The sequence below is a fragment of the Hemicordylus capensis genome, chromosome 8, assembly GCF_027244095.1.
Source record: "Hemicordylus capensis ecotype Gifberg chromosome 8, rHemCap1.1.pri, whole genome shotgun sequence".
NCBI lineage: Eukaryota > Metazoa > Chordata > Lepidosauria > Squamata > Cordylidae > Hemicordylus > Hemicordylus capensis.
Window position 1 is genome coordinate 4103087 of NC_069664.1, and position 19380 is coordinate 4122466.

The following is a 19380-nucleotide window of genomic DNA, read 5'->3' on the forward strand; positions in this document are numbered from 1 at the left end:
ACGCTTCATTTTCCTTCAGAGGAGGGTTGCATCCGCTGATAGGATGGGACCTGCCATAGCCCCTGATACACTGGGCGGGGGGAGCTGTGAGGTCTGGCTCAGGGAGAAACCACCTGCTGCAACACCCTCCTCCCAAATGCTGTATCTGCCAAGGTCCAATCATGTATTTTATAATGCCTCACAAAGGTAGAAATAGAGGCCCAAGTGGCAGCGTGACAAATATCCACCAAGGGAGCTAAGGTGGAAAAGGCAGCGGTGGAAGCCACACTTCTAGTAGAGTGTGCAGTAATCCCCTCCGGAACTGGGGTGGCCGAATTAGAATAGGCCAATTTAATGCACTGGCAAATCCAGCGCGACAACGTGGACGTAGACACCTGTCTCCCCAACGAACTGTCCCAAAAGGAAACAAAAAGGGAGTCTGAAACCCGGAATGGTTCAGTACGCCTCAAATAAATCCTCACTGCCCTGCGCACATCCAACTTGTGCCACTCACGCTCTTTAGGCGTAGATGGATTGGGACAGAACGAGGGTAGCATAATCTCCTGGGACCTATGAAACACCGAGTTAACCTTGGGGATAAATGCAGGATCCGTACGGAGCAGCACATAGTCTGGATAAACCAGACACAGTTCCTTTCGGACAGATAATGATCGTAAGTCCGACACTCTCCGGGCGGACGTGACTGCCACCAAAAATAAAACTTTAAAGGAGAGCAATCTTAGGGAAATCGTCCACAGGGGCTCGAAGGGGGCTCTAGTAAGGGCCCTCAGTACCAAGTTAAGGTCCCAGGTTGGAAACCTATGGACGGGGGGGGGGGTTAATGACCAACGCACCCTTGAGGAACCTCTGTACATGAAGATGTTGAGCCAAAGAGGATCCCTCCCACGGTAGCACCGAGGAGATGGCAAAGACCTGACGGTGCAACGTATTTGGCCGAAGCCCCTTATCTAGACCCTCTTGGAGGAAACTTAAAACAAGGTTCACAGAGGCAGACTGGGGTAGCATCCCTCGAGCAGTGCACCACCTAGAGAAAACCTTCCAGGTCGACTGGTAAACACGGACCGTGGAAGGTCTTCTGGAAGCCAAGATAGTAGCCTGAACAGAGACCGGGTAGCCGCAAGCTGCTAGAGCATCCCGCTCAACCTCCACGCAAAGAGGTTGAGCCACGCCGGGTCCGGGTGGAAGACTGGACCCTGATGAAGCAGATGGCAATGCGACCCCAGCGGAAGAGGCGGATCGACGGACATCTCCACCAGATCTGAGAACCAGGGCCTGCGTGGCCAATGTGGGGCCACCAGAACAACCTCTGCACGCAGCGCTCGGATCCTCCGTATGGTTTGAGGAAGGACAGCGAACAGTGGAAAGGCGTAGATCATCCCCGGAGGCCACAGGAAGGACAGTGCGTCCACCCCCACGGCTCCTGGAGAGAGATACCTGGACAGGAAGAATTCCACCTTGGCGTTTTCTGGCTTCGCGAACACGTCCATGACTGGCTGCCCAAAGCTTTGAACTATCCGCTGGAAGGCCAGAGGATCCAGCGACCACTCTGCCGGGTCTATCTGTGAGCGGCTCAACCAGTCTGCGACTACGTTCATCACCTCGCTGACGTGATCTGCTTCTAGGGATCTTGGGTGAGATTCCGCCCATTCCAGCAGCAGGGATGCTTCCCACATCAGAGCCCCGGACCTGGAGCTGCCCGGACGAGAGATGTGGGCTTTCGCCATAGCATTGTCCGTGCGTACTAGCACGTGGCGGTCCCGAATCACTGGAAGAAACTCCACTAGCGCTAGGCGAACCGCCCGTAGCTCGAGCCAGTTGATTGATTTTGTGCGTTCGACGTCGGACCAGAGGCCCTGAGCCACATGGTGGAGACAGTGTCCACCCCAGCCCTGTAGGCTGGCGTCCATAGTCACCTGGATCCGCTCTTCCTGGAGGAATTTGACCCCTTTGGCCGTGGCAGGGGACGCCCACCAATGCAGGGACTGAAGCACCCGAGGCGGAAGGAGTATTGGTTGTCTGGAACGACTCATCACCTGTTCCTGGAACTTGAGTAAAAACCACTGGAGTGGGCGAGAATGAAAGCGGCTCCAGGGTACAATGCCCATGGTGGAGATCATACATCCCTGTAACTGGGACAAGGACAGGATATCGGTGCGTGGGTTTTCTATCAGGGCTTTGCAGGATGCGATCAGAGAACCCCTGTGATCCGGGGAGAGGCCGACCATCCCCAGGACTGTGTCTATCTCCGCCCCCAGGTGAAGAACCTTGGTCCGGGGAAGCAGAGAGCTCTTTGGTTTGTTCACGACAAATCCGTGAGCCTCCAGGACTGAGAGGGTCAACTGTATATCCTGGTGACCCTTGGAGAGAGAGGGTGACCTGATCAAAAGGTCGTCCAGGTAAGGGTACAGGTGGACACCTCTGGTCCTCAAGTGTGCCACGAGTGCCACCATGATCTTGGTGAACACTCGGGGCGCAGTCGACAGACTGAAGGGAAGAGCCCGGTATTGGAAGTGCTGGCCAGAATAAGCGAACCTCAGGAAGTGCCTGTCCTGTTTGTGGATGGGGACATGGAGGTATGCCTCCTTTAAGTCCACAGACGCTAGGAAGTCCCCTCGCTGAAGGGCCATCAGGATGGACCAGAGGGTCTCCATGCGGAACCCTCTCCTCCGCAGAAACCTATTCACAAACTTGAGGTCCAGGATTGCTCTCCATTCCCCGTTCTTTTTGGGGACTAGAAAGAGGATGGAGTATACCCCTTTCCCCCAGGGGAACAGTCTCGATCGCCCGAATGGCCCGTAGGCGACAAATGGCTTCCAACATCAGGCTGTGTTTGGACACCTTGCGAGACTGTGGAGATGGTAGGAAGCGATCCGGGGGCTGCGCCACTAGCTCCAGCGAGTACCGGGAGGAGACGGTTTGTAACACCCAGACGTCGGAACAAGTCCTTGCCCAGACGTGGGCAAAGTCTCCCAGCCGGCCCCCCACTGCGGTAACACCTGGTCCCCGAATAGGAGGCTTTAGTAAGGAGTCATTGGGTTTGGTTTCTTTTGAAGCCAGGTTTGGAAGGCTGGCCGGACTGCTGGGACTTCCGAAAGGAGCTGTCTCGAAAGGAGGACTGGTTCCTGTGCCAGTTGGGTATGTCTGGCCTGTTCTGGTGAAAACGATAGGAGGGTCTGTAACCCCTATAAGCCAGGTGTAGGTGACAAAGAGCCCTTGCGGTCCTGACGCTGAGGCACAGACATGGAGGGCATAGCTTTTTTATTGTCTTTGGTCTGAACCAAGACGGGTTCCAGGGCTTCACCAAAGAGTTTTCCCCCTTTGAAGGCCGAGTTAGCCAGGTTGGCCCTAGATTTCTGGTCCACCCTCCAATTTTTAAGCCACAAGTGGCGTCTCACTGTGACGTCAGAAGCCAGGGCCCTTGCGGACAGTTGGGCTGCATCCAGCGATGAATCCGTCATAAACCTGACAGCTTTTCCCAGCTTATTTAGGCGCTGCCGGAGGTTAAGAAGCTCTGGCGGGACCAGAGGGGTGAGCTCCTGTACCCACAAAACCGCAGCTCTAGCAAAGATCGAATTGGCGGTTGATGCTCTGATAGAGCGTTCGCCTCATGGGACCTACGCAGTGTGGCATCACAGTGCTTGTCCTCCAGATTTTTTAGGGAGTCCTCCCCTTCCTTGGGAAGCGCCGCCCCTGACACCAGGGTGGCCACTTCAGCGTCTACCAGTGGCACCTTGAGCATATTCATTAGGGACTCACTTGAGTCATACATACGCCTTACAGTGGGAGAGGGCCCCTTCCCTTCGATAGGCCTATCCCACTCGGACTGGATTATGTCCAGGAAAGGCTGCGGGCAAGGAACGTTGATTTCCTGGGGCTTGAAGGATGGGAGCACCGTGGGGTCCCCCTCCGAGTCCGCAGGCGCAGGCTGAACGACCCCCACTAAACGAAGGGTCTTTTTCACCTTGTGCAGCAGAACCGGGTAATCCGACTGTGCAAAGAGGCGATAATTGGACTGATGAGGGGTGGAAGGGCCCTCTTTGTCCCCAGACAGCTCCCCCTCCTCCCTGTCGGATTCAGAGGCTTCCGAGGGAGCGGGGAGGTCCCGATGGATGGGGCGGGAGACAGTTGAGAGGGGCGGGCAGTGCACTGGGTGACAGGGTGACAGGGATGGAGGCCCAGTGTCCACAGGCACAGCCATAGGGCCAGCGGGCGAAGCAGCTGCTGGGGTGCTCACAGCTGCGACCAAAATGGCCACCGGTGTTTTGGCGGGAATCGGCTGGGCGGGAAGGAGGGCCGAAACCTGTGGCGGCTGGAGGCCCGAAGCCTGTGGCGGTTGCACCGGTCCCGAGGGCTGGGCCAGCACTTGGGGGAGCAACCAGGGGAGCTTCTGCAGCTCCTCCGAAACCACCCACCTCAAAAGGGCCGCAAAGCGTGGCGGAATTTCTTCGTCCTCCTTGGGCGAATCTACTTGCCGAGCGGGCGAGGCGGCCATTGCCGCCGCAACGACGCAGGGGCGCTTGGCGAGAGGGGCGGGTATGGAAGCCCCCCTCCCTGACTCCCCCTCGAGAACGGCCACGGGCTCACCTTCTGCCAACTCCTCCATATCTGTTTCGCGGAGGACGGGGGCCGTCAAACAAACTGTGCCATCTTGGGGAACAGCGTCCCGATCAGCCGGAGGAGACAGAGCCCTGCCCTCCGCTTGCGCGGCCTCCGCCGAGGGCTTAGCCCACTTGATTGTCTTCCCTGAGGCTTGGGATCGAGTAGCGGGCGCGGGAATGGAAGCCGCCGCCCACTCGTCCCGGCACACTGAGTGTGCTATCGAGTCCTCTGAGAGGGTGGGAGAGACCTTCCTCTCGTCGCGAGCAGGCTCCATCGCCTCTGCGGGACTAGGGAGCTGCGACCAGGAGGAAAAAATACTCAAAATGTTTTCCCCCTCTCCCCCTTGCAACCCTACCAGGTATTGCCGAGGAAGGAGGTAAGAAAGCAGGAAAAATATAGGAGCGATAAGAGAACAGCCCTTCTGGAGCGAGACAGGGCGAAGAACTGGAGTTGTGAGGGGATTGCCCCTCCCTCCTGCTATGAGCCGAAGCTCTTGATTGGTCCTGTCTAGGAGCAGAAGGTCGAGACAACCCATCCTATCAGCAGATGCAACCCTCCTCTGAAGGAAAATGCTGCCTTTTCTTGCTTCCTATCCTTGAGAAGCCTAATTGTTGTAAAGCTGTAAATGCAACAACACTATCACCTATTTTCCATCTCTTGGGAGGTAGATATTGCCAAAAATTGTATTTGTCCCCTGAGATGGTACTGATGCCCAAAATTTGTGGGCCTGGCTCTCTATTGACCCAGTAAAGTAACAGGGTTGCCATCAAAACAGCATCTCCATCTTCAGTTCTCTTAACACATGGAGTCACTTTTCTTGTGCTCATGTGTTTCCCCAACCTGATTCACATCGCTGGCTGCCCCTGGTGATGGGGACAGCAAAATGAACAATAAGCAAACACACAGGGGAGAACTCAGCCCAGTTGAATTTCAGAAGCTTCATGTAAGGTGTGAAGTAGTCTCACTGTCGGCCTTGTGGCTTCCTAGTTCTCCTTCTGCTATCAAGTGTAACCAAGGGATGCTTACACAACCTTTCTCTGCCCGGACTCTCTCTCGGTTTTGAGGTTCTGCTTTAGGGGCGATGATTATCCAAGCAGAAACCCAATTATTGAAATCCAGAGCCTTCTTCCAGACATGCCTGGCCTTTTGCAAGACATTATTTATTTTGCTTTGAATTGTATTTTACAATTCTACTTTTTAAAAAAGTATATTCTTTTAAAAAAACTTGGATATATATAGTGTGTGTGTACACACACACAAAATAGATATTAAAATATTTATAATAAAATATGAAAATATAAAATTATATAAAACCTAGAGTATGTGTATATCTACACACACACTTGAAATTGTGTGTGTATATGTATACATACACACAACCAGTGTTCCTTCTTAGGGGTGCGCAAGTGTGTGCGCTCACAAGTTTTTTCATGTCCTCTCAGTTAATTTTAGATCCCGCTCAGGTTGACTCAGGAATCATTCTGAATATACGGTGCTTGATACTGCCACCCAGAACAAAACTCATTCCGCATAGATGAAAAAAGAGAGCGCACAACCAATTTTAAAAAACAAAACAAAAACTCAACTCCAATTTTCTTCCTGCCAATGTGCAACTGGTGAGAATTGTTTGGGACTGTGGCAGAGCACCTGCTTTGTACGCCGGTCACAGGTTCACTCACTTGCATCTCCAGGTAGAGTTGGGAGAGCCTCCTGCCTGAATCCCTGGAACAGCTGCTGCCAATCAGTGGAGACAACGCTGAGCTAGATGGACCAATGATCTCACTTGGTATAGGGCAGCTTTGTATGTTCCTATTATTCTTACTGTATAAGGACATAGTTGCATAATCCATTACCAACATAATGTATTCCACAATTCCAAGCCAGTTTTCCTCTTCAGGCACCCCCAACCAGTTGGGTTCATTTCCATGCCATCCAACTTTGCACTGTGGGTATTCAGTTGTCATAAAACAACCCAGATCCCATTCATTTATAGCTTGTGCAGATGTAGTTGAGTTGTATGACTCGCCGATCACCAAGACTCACAGACACGGTTACTGAAACCACAACATGTTGTCTTTATTAGGAGTTCCCATGGTAATATAACACAGAGTTTGTAAGGAAGAAAAAACACAAGACTCATTTTATGCCATTATTTGCACCATTGAGAGAATGGCCAAATATCAGTACTTCTTTTGTCTACACACATGATCAGCACTTACAGCTCCTTCACTCAAGTTCACAAGCACAAATTCAAGGGTTAAAATCCAGCTAGTAGTAAATTCTACATGGTTTAATTTTTTAAAAAGAATTATTTTCCTTTTCTTTTAGAGCATCAAGTCACTGTGGTAATTCCAAGTTCCATGTCATGTATTTTAAGCATTTACATATGACATTCATTAAAACAGACACACAACGCGAGCGAGCAAGCTCCCACAGGAAAAAACATGCTTACATAGCCTGCGATTTTATTTTATTTTATTTAGAAAACTTCTCTCTCTCTCTTTCCCCCTAAAGAACAAACAAAAAACAACAACCATGAACACAGGAAAACAAAAGGAAGACTCAAGTGAATAGCTAAGAGCTGCAGCTGTTTCGTAAAACTGAAACATGATTTTTCTTATTATTTTTCCTCCCCCAGAAAACATTTGTTTAATTCATATTAAAACACAGATGGGAAAAAAAACCTCACATTTATAAAATAATTGCAAATATATATATTACACTTACTAAATACTTTTTTTCCAATTAAAAGTGCAATCTCTTAAGCAAAAAAACAAAAACAAACCCAAAATGCAAATGAAACTGTCTAGAATGATGGACTATCACCAGTGCTCTTGGTGAAAGTCTACAAACGGGAAAAGATTCTTCAGATCGTATTGGGATCTCTTAGCACCTTTAGGTGACATCTAATTGGCAGTTTTGTATGATCCTTGAAAAGGCCTTTCCCCCCTGGGATAATATTTTATTTGCAGGAGACCATTCTTGGAGGGTGTACAGCCAACACTAGAGCCTAGGTTGGTTCACACAACCATTAAAATCAGGGTAGGTGGTGTGCTACCCAGATTTGCACGACTGTCAGAACTTACACATTTCCCTCAAGCACAGATTTCTCCCAGTAAGGCTACCCAGCTTTGGTACCCAGGTTTTACCAAGGGCAGAGGAGAGGAGAGCCTTCCTAACCCTATTCTCCAGTCATGAGAAGCCTTGTGACTCTTTTGCCCAGGCACTGGCACCCAGCATGCCTTCCCCTACATGGAAACCATAGAGAGCTGTGCCTACAGCTGCTGCTGCTAATGGATGTTCTAGCCTGCAAAGCACACACTATGATCCCAAAGCTGGAACAGCATTGGTGGCCAATGGAAGGGTAGCTTTTGACATCATGAGTCTTTTCCAGTCTGCCGGCAGTGCAAAGCATGCTGAGAAGGCCTATGGGCCCTTGGAGGCCCTTCCATGGAAGGGTGGGGCTTGGAGCTGACCATCGCAGCACTGGAAGCCCCCGCCAGCCATGATTGTGTGTTTGGTGGGTTTGCAGAGTCCAGCTGAGGAAGTGTGCATGTGCTGATGATGGTAGCAGATCGCCTCCAAATGGCCGTATGAAGAAACAGCCTACTGTGTCAGCAATCTTATACTTATCAGCCATGTTGACCAAGCATGAAATGTACAAGCCATGGGATATACAAACCCATATGTGATCTTGTTGACCAATTCTGGAGGTGTCAGGGGGAATCCTGGATCAGCAGTGTGTTAGGCCTGGCCCACACATGCAGGAGAATGAGGGGATCGTTTGAAATGGCCGGATTCTGCACTGCACCATTTCAGTGCATGCAGAGAGTGTCATTTTGGAATATTCCCCCTGCCCCCCCCCCCACACACTTTTAAAAAATGTGGCACATAAAAAGAATAAGCAAAACATGGCTAAAGGAAAGACATGGCAAAACATCAATCAAGAAGCAAAGAAATGGACAAGCAAAGGGAGCTTCCACGATCTTAGAAATCAGTGGCATGAAACCTGTCTTATAGTTCAATGCAAGCCATAAAGTTCCCGTACTTCACTGGGGTGGTCATGTGGTAGCATGCATTAACATGTCAGGACCGAAATCTAGGAGGTCAGTGCCTGAGACCTCTAAATCCAAAGAGCTGCACCCATTCTGATTTCATGGGAAAGACAGAGAGACCTCACCTATGTGGCTGAGTTGCTTAGATGCAGCTCCTAGCTATGTGGGATCCACCTACAGATGAAGAGAACCTTTCAAGGGTACCAGAGCAACTTCAGGTATGTTCTCCACAGGTATGTTGAGATGCCTCTAAACAAATGTGAATGTGAATAAGGAGGAATAGCTGAAGTATAGCTTAAGTACATCATTAACCTAATAGAAGGCAATGGCCTCTACTGGCACAAGTGACCTAAGTACCCCAACTAGATTCACAGGGCTGAATCCAGTCTTAGAGTGGAAATAGAAAATGAAAAGGATTGTCATGTGGCATTACAGAGTCCGTTTCCTTCCTCCCCCTCCTTTGGCATGTCCAGATGAGTGCAGGCATAAGAACTGCGCCAAGAGAGTCCAGGGAATGGGAGACCCATGTGTGCCTCCCGTTATAGCCTCCAGCCGTATATCCACTCAGGCAAAGAATCTGCTCTCCAAGATGGCGGTCCCCAATTAAGTCGGTGGCTGGATGGCGGATGAGGGAGGTGTGCACAGACCTTCCATTCTTTAGAACAACCTGAGGTGGTGCCTTCACTTGCAAAAGGAGGGGAACAGGCTCCTGTCATGCCTGTGACCCCTCTGGCACTGCACCCAAGACTAGGGATGTGCTTGGAACGTGATTCGGCATCCAAATCATGGCAAAATCACTTTAAAACGGAGGGCTTCCACGGCCCCTCTAACACGGTGGAGAGCAGGTCCATCCCTGTTCCTCCTCCACTTGCCGCCATTGCCACACTCGTGGTGCTTCCCCCAGCTATCAGCATGCACCAACGGCGCTCTCCCAGCTGCCCCTGCACAGTGCCGGCATGCACATGTGCGGAGGCACATGCCCAGTGGCCATCTACATGGTCAGCATGGTTGCTGACCACACAAATGGCCAACGCACATGCACAGAGGCCATGTGTGTGCCAGTGCCTTGCAGAGGAAACGGGGAGAACGTGGCCAGTGTGCACTGACAGCTGGAGAGGGCGCCACCAGTACGGCAATGGCGGTGAGTGGAGGAGCAGGGATGGACCTTCTCTCCTCCATTTTGAAGGGGCTTGGAATACCTCGGTTTTAAAGGGATTGTGCCACGATTCGGATGCTGAATCGTGTTTCAAGCACATCCCTACCCGAGACAAGACTTATTTCAGGTTTTAAAGTGACCAAATGTTTCAAGGTTCTCTAAAAGCCAAGAGGCATGAAAATAAAAGTGGGATTCATTTGGCAGCATGCTTCCTGGAAACATCCTCAGATTTTAGGACTCCACTAACCCACCAAATTAAAAGCTGCCACTTAAGGGATATTAAGAGGAGTTGTCTCCAATCAATGGTTCCAGAGATGAAGAGGTGGCCCTTAAGAGGAGATGTCTCCATACAATACAGACCCAGTGAGTCCAATGATGAACAGGGCTGACTCAGTCTATGCCATCTAAGAATTTGGTACTCTTAGGAGAACTACAGTGGAGGACTACTTTAAGAACGTATTCTTTGGACTACCAAAAAACAGGGGGTGGTGGTGATCAAAGCTATGCTGATAAGAAATGAGTTAATGGCTAATACTGGAAGAGACCTAAAGGTTTCTGTGAATGCATGAACATGGGTGTTCAGAACGCTACTGGGACACAGAAAGGTGAAGGATGGCCTCAATTTCAAATTAAGGCAAAAATAAAAATAAAACAACAATACTATGCATGGGAGCAAGCAAACACACACATCTGCCTATACAGCAAGAAAAGAAAAAGAAAAACCCTCCAGTTACAGAATACAACAAAACAGGGTTTCAACTTGGGTATTGGACTAGAGCTCCCATCATCCTTTGTAGGTTGGGGTGATAGGAGCTGAAGTTCAACAACATCTGGGAACCCCTGCAATAAAGTATTAAAAAAACAAGAAGGGGTATATTCTGTGCCCCTGCTGTTGCCCCTGGACTGAAACCTTAGCAGCACAACTTCTAATTTCCTCTAGCTGGAAATCAAGGTCTAAGCAGGTTTGGTCTTGGATTATTGTTCCCGTTTAAGCAACATGCAATTTAAACCCTTGAATTCAATTGTGTTGCTCCTTCCTTTCCATAGTTAAACCCAAACCTTCCTACAAAAGTAAAAGGCAGCTCCCGGGAAATTCACTTTATCCTTCCTTTTTAAAAAGAAAAGAAAGAAAAAGAAAAAGATTTTAAAGGTAACATAAGCCACAAGTTCTACTCTTCAGTGTTTTCCTTTTTCACATCTCCCATGTATCAAAAACAGGGGGGGGGTTGCCCAATGTGTAGGGAAGGGGGAGGAGGGAGAAGATTCTGTGAAGATGGATGGATGGGGGGAGAGATTGACAACAAAGGGACCAGGGAACGGAGGCCTCAACTGGGCCTTACCCATTGGTTGCCCGCAGTAACCATCACAGGCTCTAAAAGAATCAAAAGGGTCTCCGAGTGCTCCACCCTCACCCATGATCCGCTAGGCGGCCATGTTTGTTATTTCCTTTAGCCCAAGCTGGTGATGTTGGCACGGCCACCGGGTGGCGCCACTATGCGCTGTGTGGTACGGCGTGGAATATTATCATCAATTTGTGCGCCTAGAAGGAGAGGAAGGAAGAGAGAGAACAGATAAGCATGGTGGAAAACCAAGTTTGAATGCTGCTCCTCCACTGAATACATACAACATGCTGAAAAGGTCTAAACAGGTCTTGGATCAGCCCCCGGCTAACTGGGTAAAGAGGCACCGTTCACACTGGTAAGATGGTCTCCTATCTCCAAAGAGCTCAGTCTGAAAAGAAACACAAGGTAGGCAGCATCTCTCTACTTTTTTGTTGTTGCTGCTGCCTACCTTGTATTTCTTTTTAGACTGTGAGCTCTTTGGAGATAGGAAACCATCTTACTTAATAATAAGTTCGCCTTGGAAACTTTTCATTGAACAGCTGAATACATTAAAAGCAGTGGTTCCCAACCAGGACTCCTCCAGATGTTGCTGAACTACAACTCCCAGGATCCCCTGGGGATGCTGGGAGTTGTAGTTCAGCAACATCTGGAGGAACCCTGGTTGGGAACCACTGCATTAAAGAAATAATAATAATAATAATATAATATGTTAATGATGATGATGTTTCCAGCCAGCAAAGGATGCAGTCTGGCATATTCAAGGGGCCTTTCCACACTAAAAAATAGGCCTGTCACCAATCACCACCATCTGCATGTTTTATTTTCAAATAAAAGGATTCCACAAGGAATGTAAGATATGGTGACTGCGAAACTCATTGTACACACGGGGGGGGGGGGGGGAAGCACAGATAATCTGAATCCTCTCTTTAGCAGAAGTCTACCAGGTTCTGCAACTCCTTGTTATAAATACGCAAAAATTCCAGCAGAGACTAGAACTAAAGTCAGTTTCACTAGGTAGCTTCTCACTTCACTGCTTCGGCTATTACACTCCCTCCCCAGCAAAATGTGCCTAACTTCCTAACAAACTCTGGGACTTCCCCCCACCCCCACCACCCACAAACAGGAAAGCAAGGTACAAGGGATTCAAAATATATTTTGGCACAAGACCTCCCTGTCTTTCTACCTGGATTTGGAGTAAGTCAGAAATGAGAACAAGAGGAATGAAATACCCGGGAGGAGACTGCTGCTTGGAATTGGGCCTAGCAGTTAAAATTCTACAAGAATGGGTAGAACCTTCCCCGCTGTCCCTGGTCCTTCTCCCTGACAACTGGTTAGTGGGGAGGCAGAATATAGTAGAAGGAGGCAGAAAAGCAGAATATAAATATTTGCTGCAGCAGTCAAAGTCTGCTCCGACATGTGCGTGCGTGTGACCAGGGTTGGTGAGGATTCAGGCCATAAAACAGGAATGCACAACTGGGGTCCCCAGAGAAGCTTGTACCACAATGTGGGAAGGATGAGAACGCCACTGTGGCTGGGGATGATGGAAGTTTAGTCCACCACCAGCAGTGTTTGATTTAATCCAGGGCTGTTCAACTTTGGCCCTCCAGCTGTTTTCTGGACAACTCCCATGATCCCCAGCCACTGTGGCCAGTAGCCAGGAATGATGGGAGTTGTAGTCCAGCATCTGCAGGAGGACTAGAGTTGTGCAGTAGGGATGTGACGGAACCAGCTGCTCCGGTCCGAGTCCGAACTGGATCCGAAGCAGACTGGGCCAGTTCGGTCAGGCACCCCAACCCCCCGGTTAGGGGTGGGTGTGTGGGTTCATGAGGTTTTGTTTTGTTTTTTAATTTATTTATTTTTTAAACGTACCCCCTCCAGGGGACTTGTCCAAGGTGGCGGGGGGTGGTCCGTGGAGATTCCCCATCCCCATGCCAGCCTCCCTTATTCCATTAATCAACTGGTGGGGGGGAGGGGAACCTCCACGGACTCCCTGCTGCCTCAGACAACTCCCCCGGAGGGGGAAAGTGTTTTTTTTTTTAAAAAATTAAAAATGTAAAACAAAAACAAAACAAAAAAACCTCACGAACCCCGGGGGTGGGGGTGGTCCGGTCAGGCGTCGGACCAAACGGGGTGGTTCAGTTCGACCCCCATCGAACCGAACCAGTTCAACATCGAACACGTTCGACGTTGAACCTGTTTGCACATCCCTCTTGCGCAGCCCTGCTGTAGGACAATAAAACAATAAAAAGATTTCTCCATAATAATTTAGCCTCACATAAGTATGTACCAGACAAGCTAAATCCAGACTGGTGCAGGTTCCTAACAGGCGGCGCCTGCTGTTTGGCTGGAGATGTCTTGGCGGAGGATGCTGGTGTGACTGTTTTGGGTGTCACGGAGACTTCGCAGACGGGGCCGTCGTACAGGCCTCGGGGAACACCCCTCAGCTCGGCCATCTGGGGGGAGAAAGCAGAGGAGGAAGGCAGCAGTGAGAATCTTCATGACCCGGGATGAATAATTTTGTCTGATTCGATTACATACAGTCCAGTCCTCAGATTTCTTCATCACTTAATTACGAGTAAGTTTATCGTTGTGACCACGGGTCATAATACAGCACAGCAGAACATAAAACATAACATAAAAGAGAAACGAGGAAGAACTCAGCATACCACAGAATTACTTCCAACGGTCTACTTAAAATCCAATGCTACCATTTAGGACAGTGTGTGGCAGCTATACATTTCTTTCTAAGTTGAAAAGAAAGTAAAGCAAAAGTGGCAACTTGACAACTGACATGTGGAAACACGTCAGCAAGCAGAGAAGTCAGGCATTCTGCATCTGAACCCTTCAATGCATCTATAATCTGTCCCAGCATTTCTCCCCTGATCACATCCTAGATGGGACACTGTAAAAGATAGTGGATTATGTTCTCCACTTGGACGAGTAGCAAGCGGTTACTGTTCAAACGGAAACATTCAGCAGAAGCAGTGAGTGTCCCCCAACTGAGAGATAACAGTACACAACCCCCCTTTCTCATTAATCACGATGGACAGGGACCCACAAATTCAGGCTTAGCTCACTAGCCAGCCACTGTTTATGATCAGGGAGACATAGAATTGGCCTGTGCGGCATAGAAAGTAGTGCAAAAAGCCAGTGTGGTGTAGTGGTTAGAGTGCTGGACTAGGACCAGGGAGACCCGAGTTCGAATCCCCATTCAGCCAGGATACCTGCTGGGTGACTCTGGGCCAGTCACTTCTCTCTCAGCCTAACCTACCTCACAGGGTTGTTGTGAAGAGAAACTTAAGTATGTAGTATACCACTCTGGGCTCCTTGGAGGAAGAACGGGATATAAATGTTGTAGTAGTAGTAGTAGTAGTAGTAGTAGTAGTAGTAGTAGTAATAATAATAATAATAATAATAATAATAATAATAATATTGCAGATGTCTCTATAATATAGGCAATGAAAGAGGACGTGCTCAGTGGTTTCAACCTGCACAGAATCGCAGGGGCACAGACCTTCCGGGAGGGGGAACTTCCTATATCTATTCCGTCTAACATAGCCGAAGGGAAAGAACCACAGTGAGTCAAGGTGATCAACTCTCTTCGGTAGTTGTAAATATGATCTCAACTCACATCAAATCCAGCCAATGATTTCAATCCAGCAGAGGGCAGTGTTTGAAATATGTCCGTTTGGCTTCCTCTTCCTAGAACTCCTGAAGAGAGCTAGCCAAGAACTACAATTACTCCATTGTAGTGTGTTGACACTACAATGGCGTAATTTTTGGCGTAGCTCTGCTGATATACAAAATATGCATTTGGCACCAACAGAAGAAAACCAAGCCCTGTTTTTGTCTTTTAAGTCTATCTCTAATTGCTTTTATTTCCGGCTAAAGCCTCTTGGCCCAAGGAGCAAAGGCCTCCCTAGCAAAAAGTAATCCAGGATATTTGTTTTACTAAAATCACAGCTTTAAAGCACAGCTCTTGCTGTTTTTCACATCTATTTCTGAAAGAGCTGTAAACGTTTTGATCCTTATGGACACATAACCACAACATCTGGTGGCAGCAGGCTTGTATGTCTGTTTCACAAACATATGAAACAGATACGTCTGTTTCACAAAAATCTGAAGTTAAAAAGCCTAAGGGGTCCAAAACAACCAGACCCCAAACTGCCCCAAGGTAACTCAATGGACTGGAATGTCTACAGGTTTAGAGAGAGGGCAGTTAACAATCACATGGGGTGGAGCTGCTGGGACTCAGTGGTGAGTGGGTTGGGAAGGAGGGCTTGAACCAAAAGAGTGGGAAATTTCTCAGCTTCGAGAATACTCCCTCAAGACAATCATGACCACTTCTGCGTCTGAGGGTGCAAGGTGCCGAAAACATTCACCATGCTCAGGCACAGGCTCTGATAACACGTGCTCACCAATTACGGCAATATTTTGTTGTGGGTCCCCCCCCCCCCCATATATTCTAAATTCATCACATTTAAGATATTTTTAGGAGCAGCTTTTCTTTCTTCTTTTTTTAAAAGGAAAAGTTTTTTTTTATTTTTGCACTAACCCCCCTCCAAAAAATAAAAATAAATAAATAAATACTGGAGACAATCTGGACTGGTTTCCATGCTTATCAATAAAGAATTCTGTGTGTGCAGTAGAAGAGCAGGTCAGAGGGCACAGCACCACAAGAATAAGGCAACACATCATGTAGACAGCATGCATGTATATTCTATCCACAGAATGGATATGAAAGGAATCTGTATATCACACATTTATTTATTAAAATAGTTGTACCCCACCCTTCAGGACCAAACCCTTCCAGGGCAGCAAACACACAAGGATCTCATGTACAAGACAGAAGATAGGTGCATGTGACCATTTCTCTCCAAGTGTATAGGATCCCTTTTGATCCTGAGTAAGATCTGGCCCTATGAAACAGAATGCGGTTTTGGCAAACCAGGGACCTGTTCACACATGCATGTTTACTACTGGATTTCTCATCTCTAGATGACTTACAGCAATGCGTGTGAACTTACTCTGCTGAAAAACATGCCACATTAGCCAGCATCAAATTTCTCGCTGTGGTATCTGTTGGTCTCTTCTCACATGCAAGACACCGACTGAGGCTGCAGGCATCAAGCAGGAAATATACATGTGTGAAGCGGCCCCTAGAACTCAGACCAGTTCTCTGGAGGAGTGCCAGTGCTTCCTAGTCCCCACTGACAATGAGGCCATTCACACAATCAAAAACGGTGTTCTACCCAGGCTTGGGAGCTGTGTGTGCTCCCAATTTTCGGTTGTGTGGAAGCAAGGTGGGAGGAAAAGCTACCCAGGTCGCTACCCAGCCTCCCGTCGAATGACCGGTTCTGATGGGCTCCATCGACTGATGACAACATGGGCTCTAGTTCACTTACGTTGCAATCAATCTGTAAGTCTAAGACTAGCAGCCTTAAAGACATATTAAAGCATGGGGTTCTTAACCTTTTTGCACCTAAATACCCTCCCCCCAATCTTCAGGTACTGGACCCATTGACCCTCCCCCCCACTCCATTTATAAAACTACAAATTTTATATTTTCCCATTAAAATTCAAGAAAATAAAGGTCGTGCTGTATTTGTTTTTTGAGAGATACCTTTAATGATATATTTACTTTCCCACTGAGTACCTGGACCTCGCCCTGCGGGGCATCTATGGACCCCAGGTTAAGAACCCCAGCTGTAAAGACTTGTTTTTACAGACTCTGCAGTTTTGCCGCAACAGACCAAATGTAGCTGCTGCTCCGGAAGTTTGGATCTCTCCATTTCATCACGGGCGAACCCAGGTCATACAACGGAAATCATTTCCGTTTCAATCCGCGCTCCCTCACGTGTGTACTCACCCTGCTCCTTGCCTTGATCCGCTTGTATACAAAGTCCGGGAAGGGTTTTCTAGGGATATATCGCCCAGAGCCCTCAGTGGCATGGAGGTTGCCATCCTCCAGGACTATCTTCCCTTGGCTGATCACCACCAATGGTGAGCCACGGCATTCCATGCCCTCAAAGATATTGTACTCCACAGACTAGAAGGGGAAAAGAAGAGTTAGACCCACCAAGGAGAACGGACCAAGTTCTGCTTCCAGCATTTCCAGTTTGGTACCTGCTAAGATGGGGGAAGATTTCTGTGGGACTACAGAGCAGAAATGTTCACATCACTCTGTTTAAGCACTCTGTTTTCAACATCCCGTCCTTGTTTGTCCCACCACTGTCCATGATTCTCAGGCAATGGTTCTAAATCACCCCCTGAAGCCAAAAACCTCTGTTGCTGAACAGCAGCAACAGAATGCTGCTGTTAATCCAGCTATGGAAGGGGGGGGGGAGATGCAGGTACCAATTGTACCTGCATCTTTTTTTCTTTTCTTCCATAGCTGGATTAACAGCAGCATCAACAGGGCAATTTAGATCAGGAAAACAGCTCAGGGGGATTAAAAATATCTCCCCCAGCCCCACTGCTCTGATCAGAGTGGATTGGGCCTAAGGAGAGGGGCTGGGTGGTATAGAGGTTAGAGTTTCAAGCTCAGAGGCCCTGGGTTCAGATCCCCACTTGGTCACAACACTCACTATGCCAGTCGCTGGACATGTCGATTAAGCACCACTGAAATCAAAGAGAGACATTAATCATGACTAAATTAAGTCCCATTACATTCAATGGAGCTTAGTCAGGGTGTTGCCCACTGTGTTTCCGCCTAGCCTGCTGATATCCATGTTGGTTCTTAGAGGAAGGGCAGGATAAAAATGCAAAAAAATAAATGAAAGAGCACGTGGATCTTGAGTATACTTCCCGGGGCTCTGCCGCCTTTTGACTCTCTTACCCAATAATTCTCAAACTGTGTGCCATGAAAAAATGCATTATAGTTTAAAGTTTCTGTAAGTCCAAAGCAACCACCCAGAGGAGGTTGCTCACTGTGTCTCTGTTGGAGTCACTGCTCAGGACTTTCCGTCTTCGGCATCATTCTCTGCATCAGGTGTAACTGGATCATTCAATCATCTCAACAGAGATGCAACAGAATAACTTGCCTTCAAGGGGATATGCCCAGAACACTAACCTTCACAGAGAAACAGGAGCTTTTGAGACAGGAGGTTCTTAGCATAGGAAGCTGCCAAATCAGTCTACTGTCATTTTATTGGCAGTGACTCTCCAGAGTTTCAGACCGGGTCTTTCCCAATCCTACCTGGATTGAACTTGGGAGCTCCTATATCCTTCCTATGTATTGCATTTATAACCCCCCAGCCTTCCTCCAGGGATCTCAGGATGGTACACAAAGTTCTTCTCCCCTTTTATCCTCCCAGCACCCCTATGAGGTTGGGCTGAAAGATTTTGATCTTCTGGACTGAGTGGGGACTTCAACCTACAGCCTGGTTCCACCCTACCTCAAGCAGAAGGTTTCTACTGAAACCTACCTTTTGAACTTCCCACTCACTTCCAAAACTGCAATGAAGTGGGAACTTGTACTTGAAAGTAGGGATGTGCACCGAATTGCTTTGGTGCACATCCAAGGGTGGTGCGGAGTTCCCTTAAGAGGAGGTGGGCAGGTCCTACCTGCCTGTCCTCCAAGCCCACACCGGCCCACTGCTATTGTTATAGAAAGACTTCAGTGCAAGCGGCAGCTTGGGCTGTTTGCCCCTCTAAAATGCTACGCCGTGGTGATGGGATTGTGTCCTCAACATCCCTCACGCGTCATCAGCACATAAATGGCGTAGACGATGCACCGGCACCATTTATGTGCCAACACCGCGCGAGGGATGCTGGGAACACATCCCATCGCCGTGGCGTGGCATTTTACAGGGGCAAGCGACAAAAACTGCTGTTTGCACAGAAGTCTTTCCGTAACAATAATTCCATGGCGGGCCGGCAGGGGCTTAGAGGATGGGCAGGTAGTACCTGCCCGCCTCCTCTTAAGAGAACCAGAGAGGCTCCAGAATGCTTCAAGCTCAACCCTACTTGAGAGGAAGAGACAAAGGATCCTCTGCCACTTACTATGTTGTGAGTCTTGGCCGAGATAGTCTTGACGCTGTCTGGGTCCCAGATAACCAGGTCAGCATCGGAGCCAACAGCGATGCGACCTTTCCGCGGATACAGGTTGAAGACTTTGGCTGCGTTGGTGCTGGTCACAGCTACAAACTGGTTCTCATCCATCTTGCCAGTAACCTAGCAAACCAAAACCAAACCAAAGGAAAGTTGTCCCATCAGAAGAAAAGAA

General features: G+C 48.6%; 1 protein-coding gene across 4 annotated transcripts in view; it reads right to left on the bottom strand.

Annotated features, from left to right (window-relative positions):
- Positions 1 to 6650: 6650 nt before the first annotated feature.
- DPYSL2 (dihydropyrimidinase like 2) overlaps positions 6651 to 19380 on the bottom strand; it is a 102830-nt gene continuing 90100 nt past the window's right edge. For 2 of the 4 annotated variants that reach the window (XM_053269069.1, XM_053269071.1), the window contains exons 11-14: positions 19158 to 19328; positions 17023 to 17202; positions 13441 to 13606; positions 6651 to 11350 (exon numbers count right to left, since the gene is read on the bottom strand). In XM_053269069.1, coding sequence (XP_053125044.1) covers positions 11259 to 11350; positions 13441 to 13606; positions 17023 to 17202; positions 19158 to 19328 — 609 coding nt within the window. In that variant the 3' untranslated portion in view covers positions 6651 to 11258. Of the gene's footprint in view, positions 11351 to 13428; positions 13607 to 17022; positions 17203 to 19157; positions 19329 to 19380 lie in introns of all 4 variants that reach the window. The other 2 variants (XM_053269068.1, XM_053269070.1) reach the window with 1 other exon arrangement.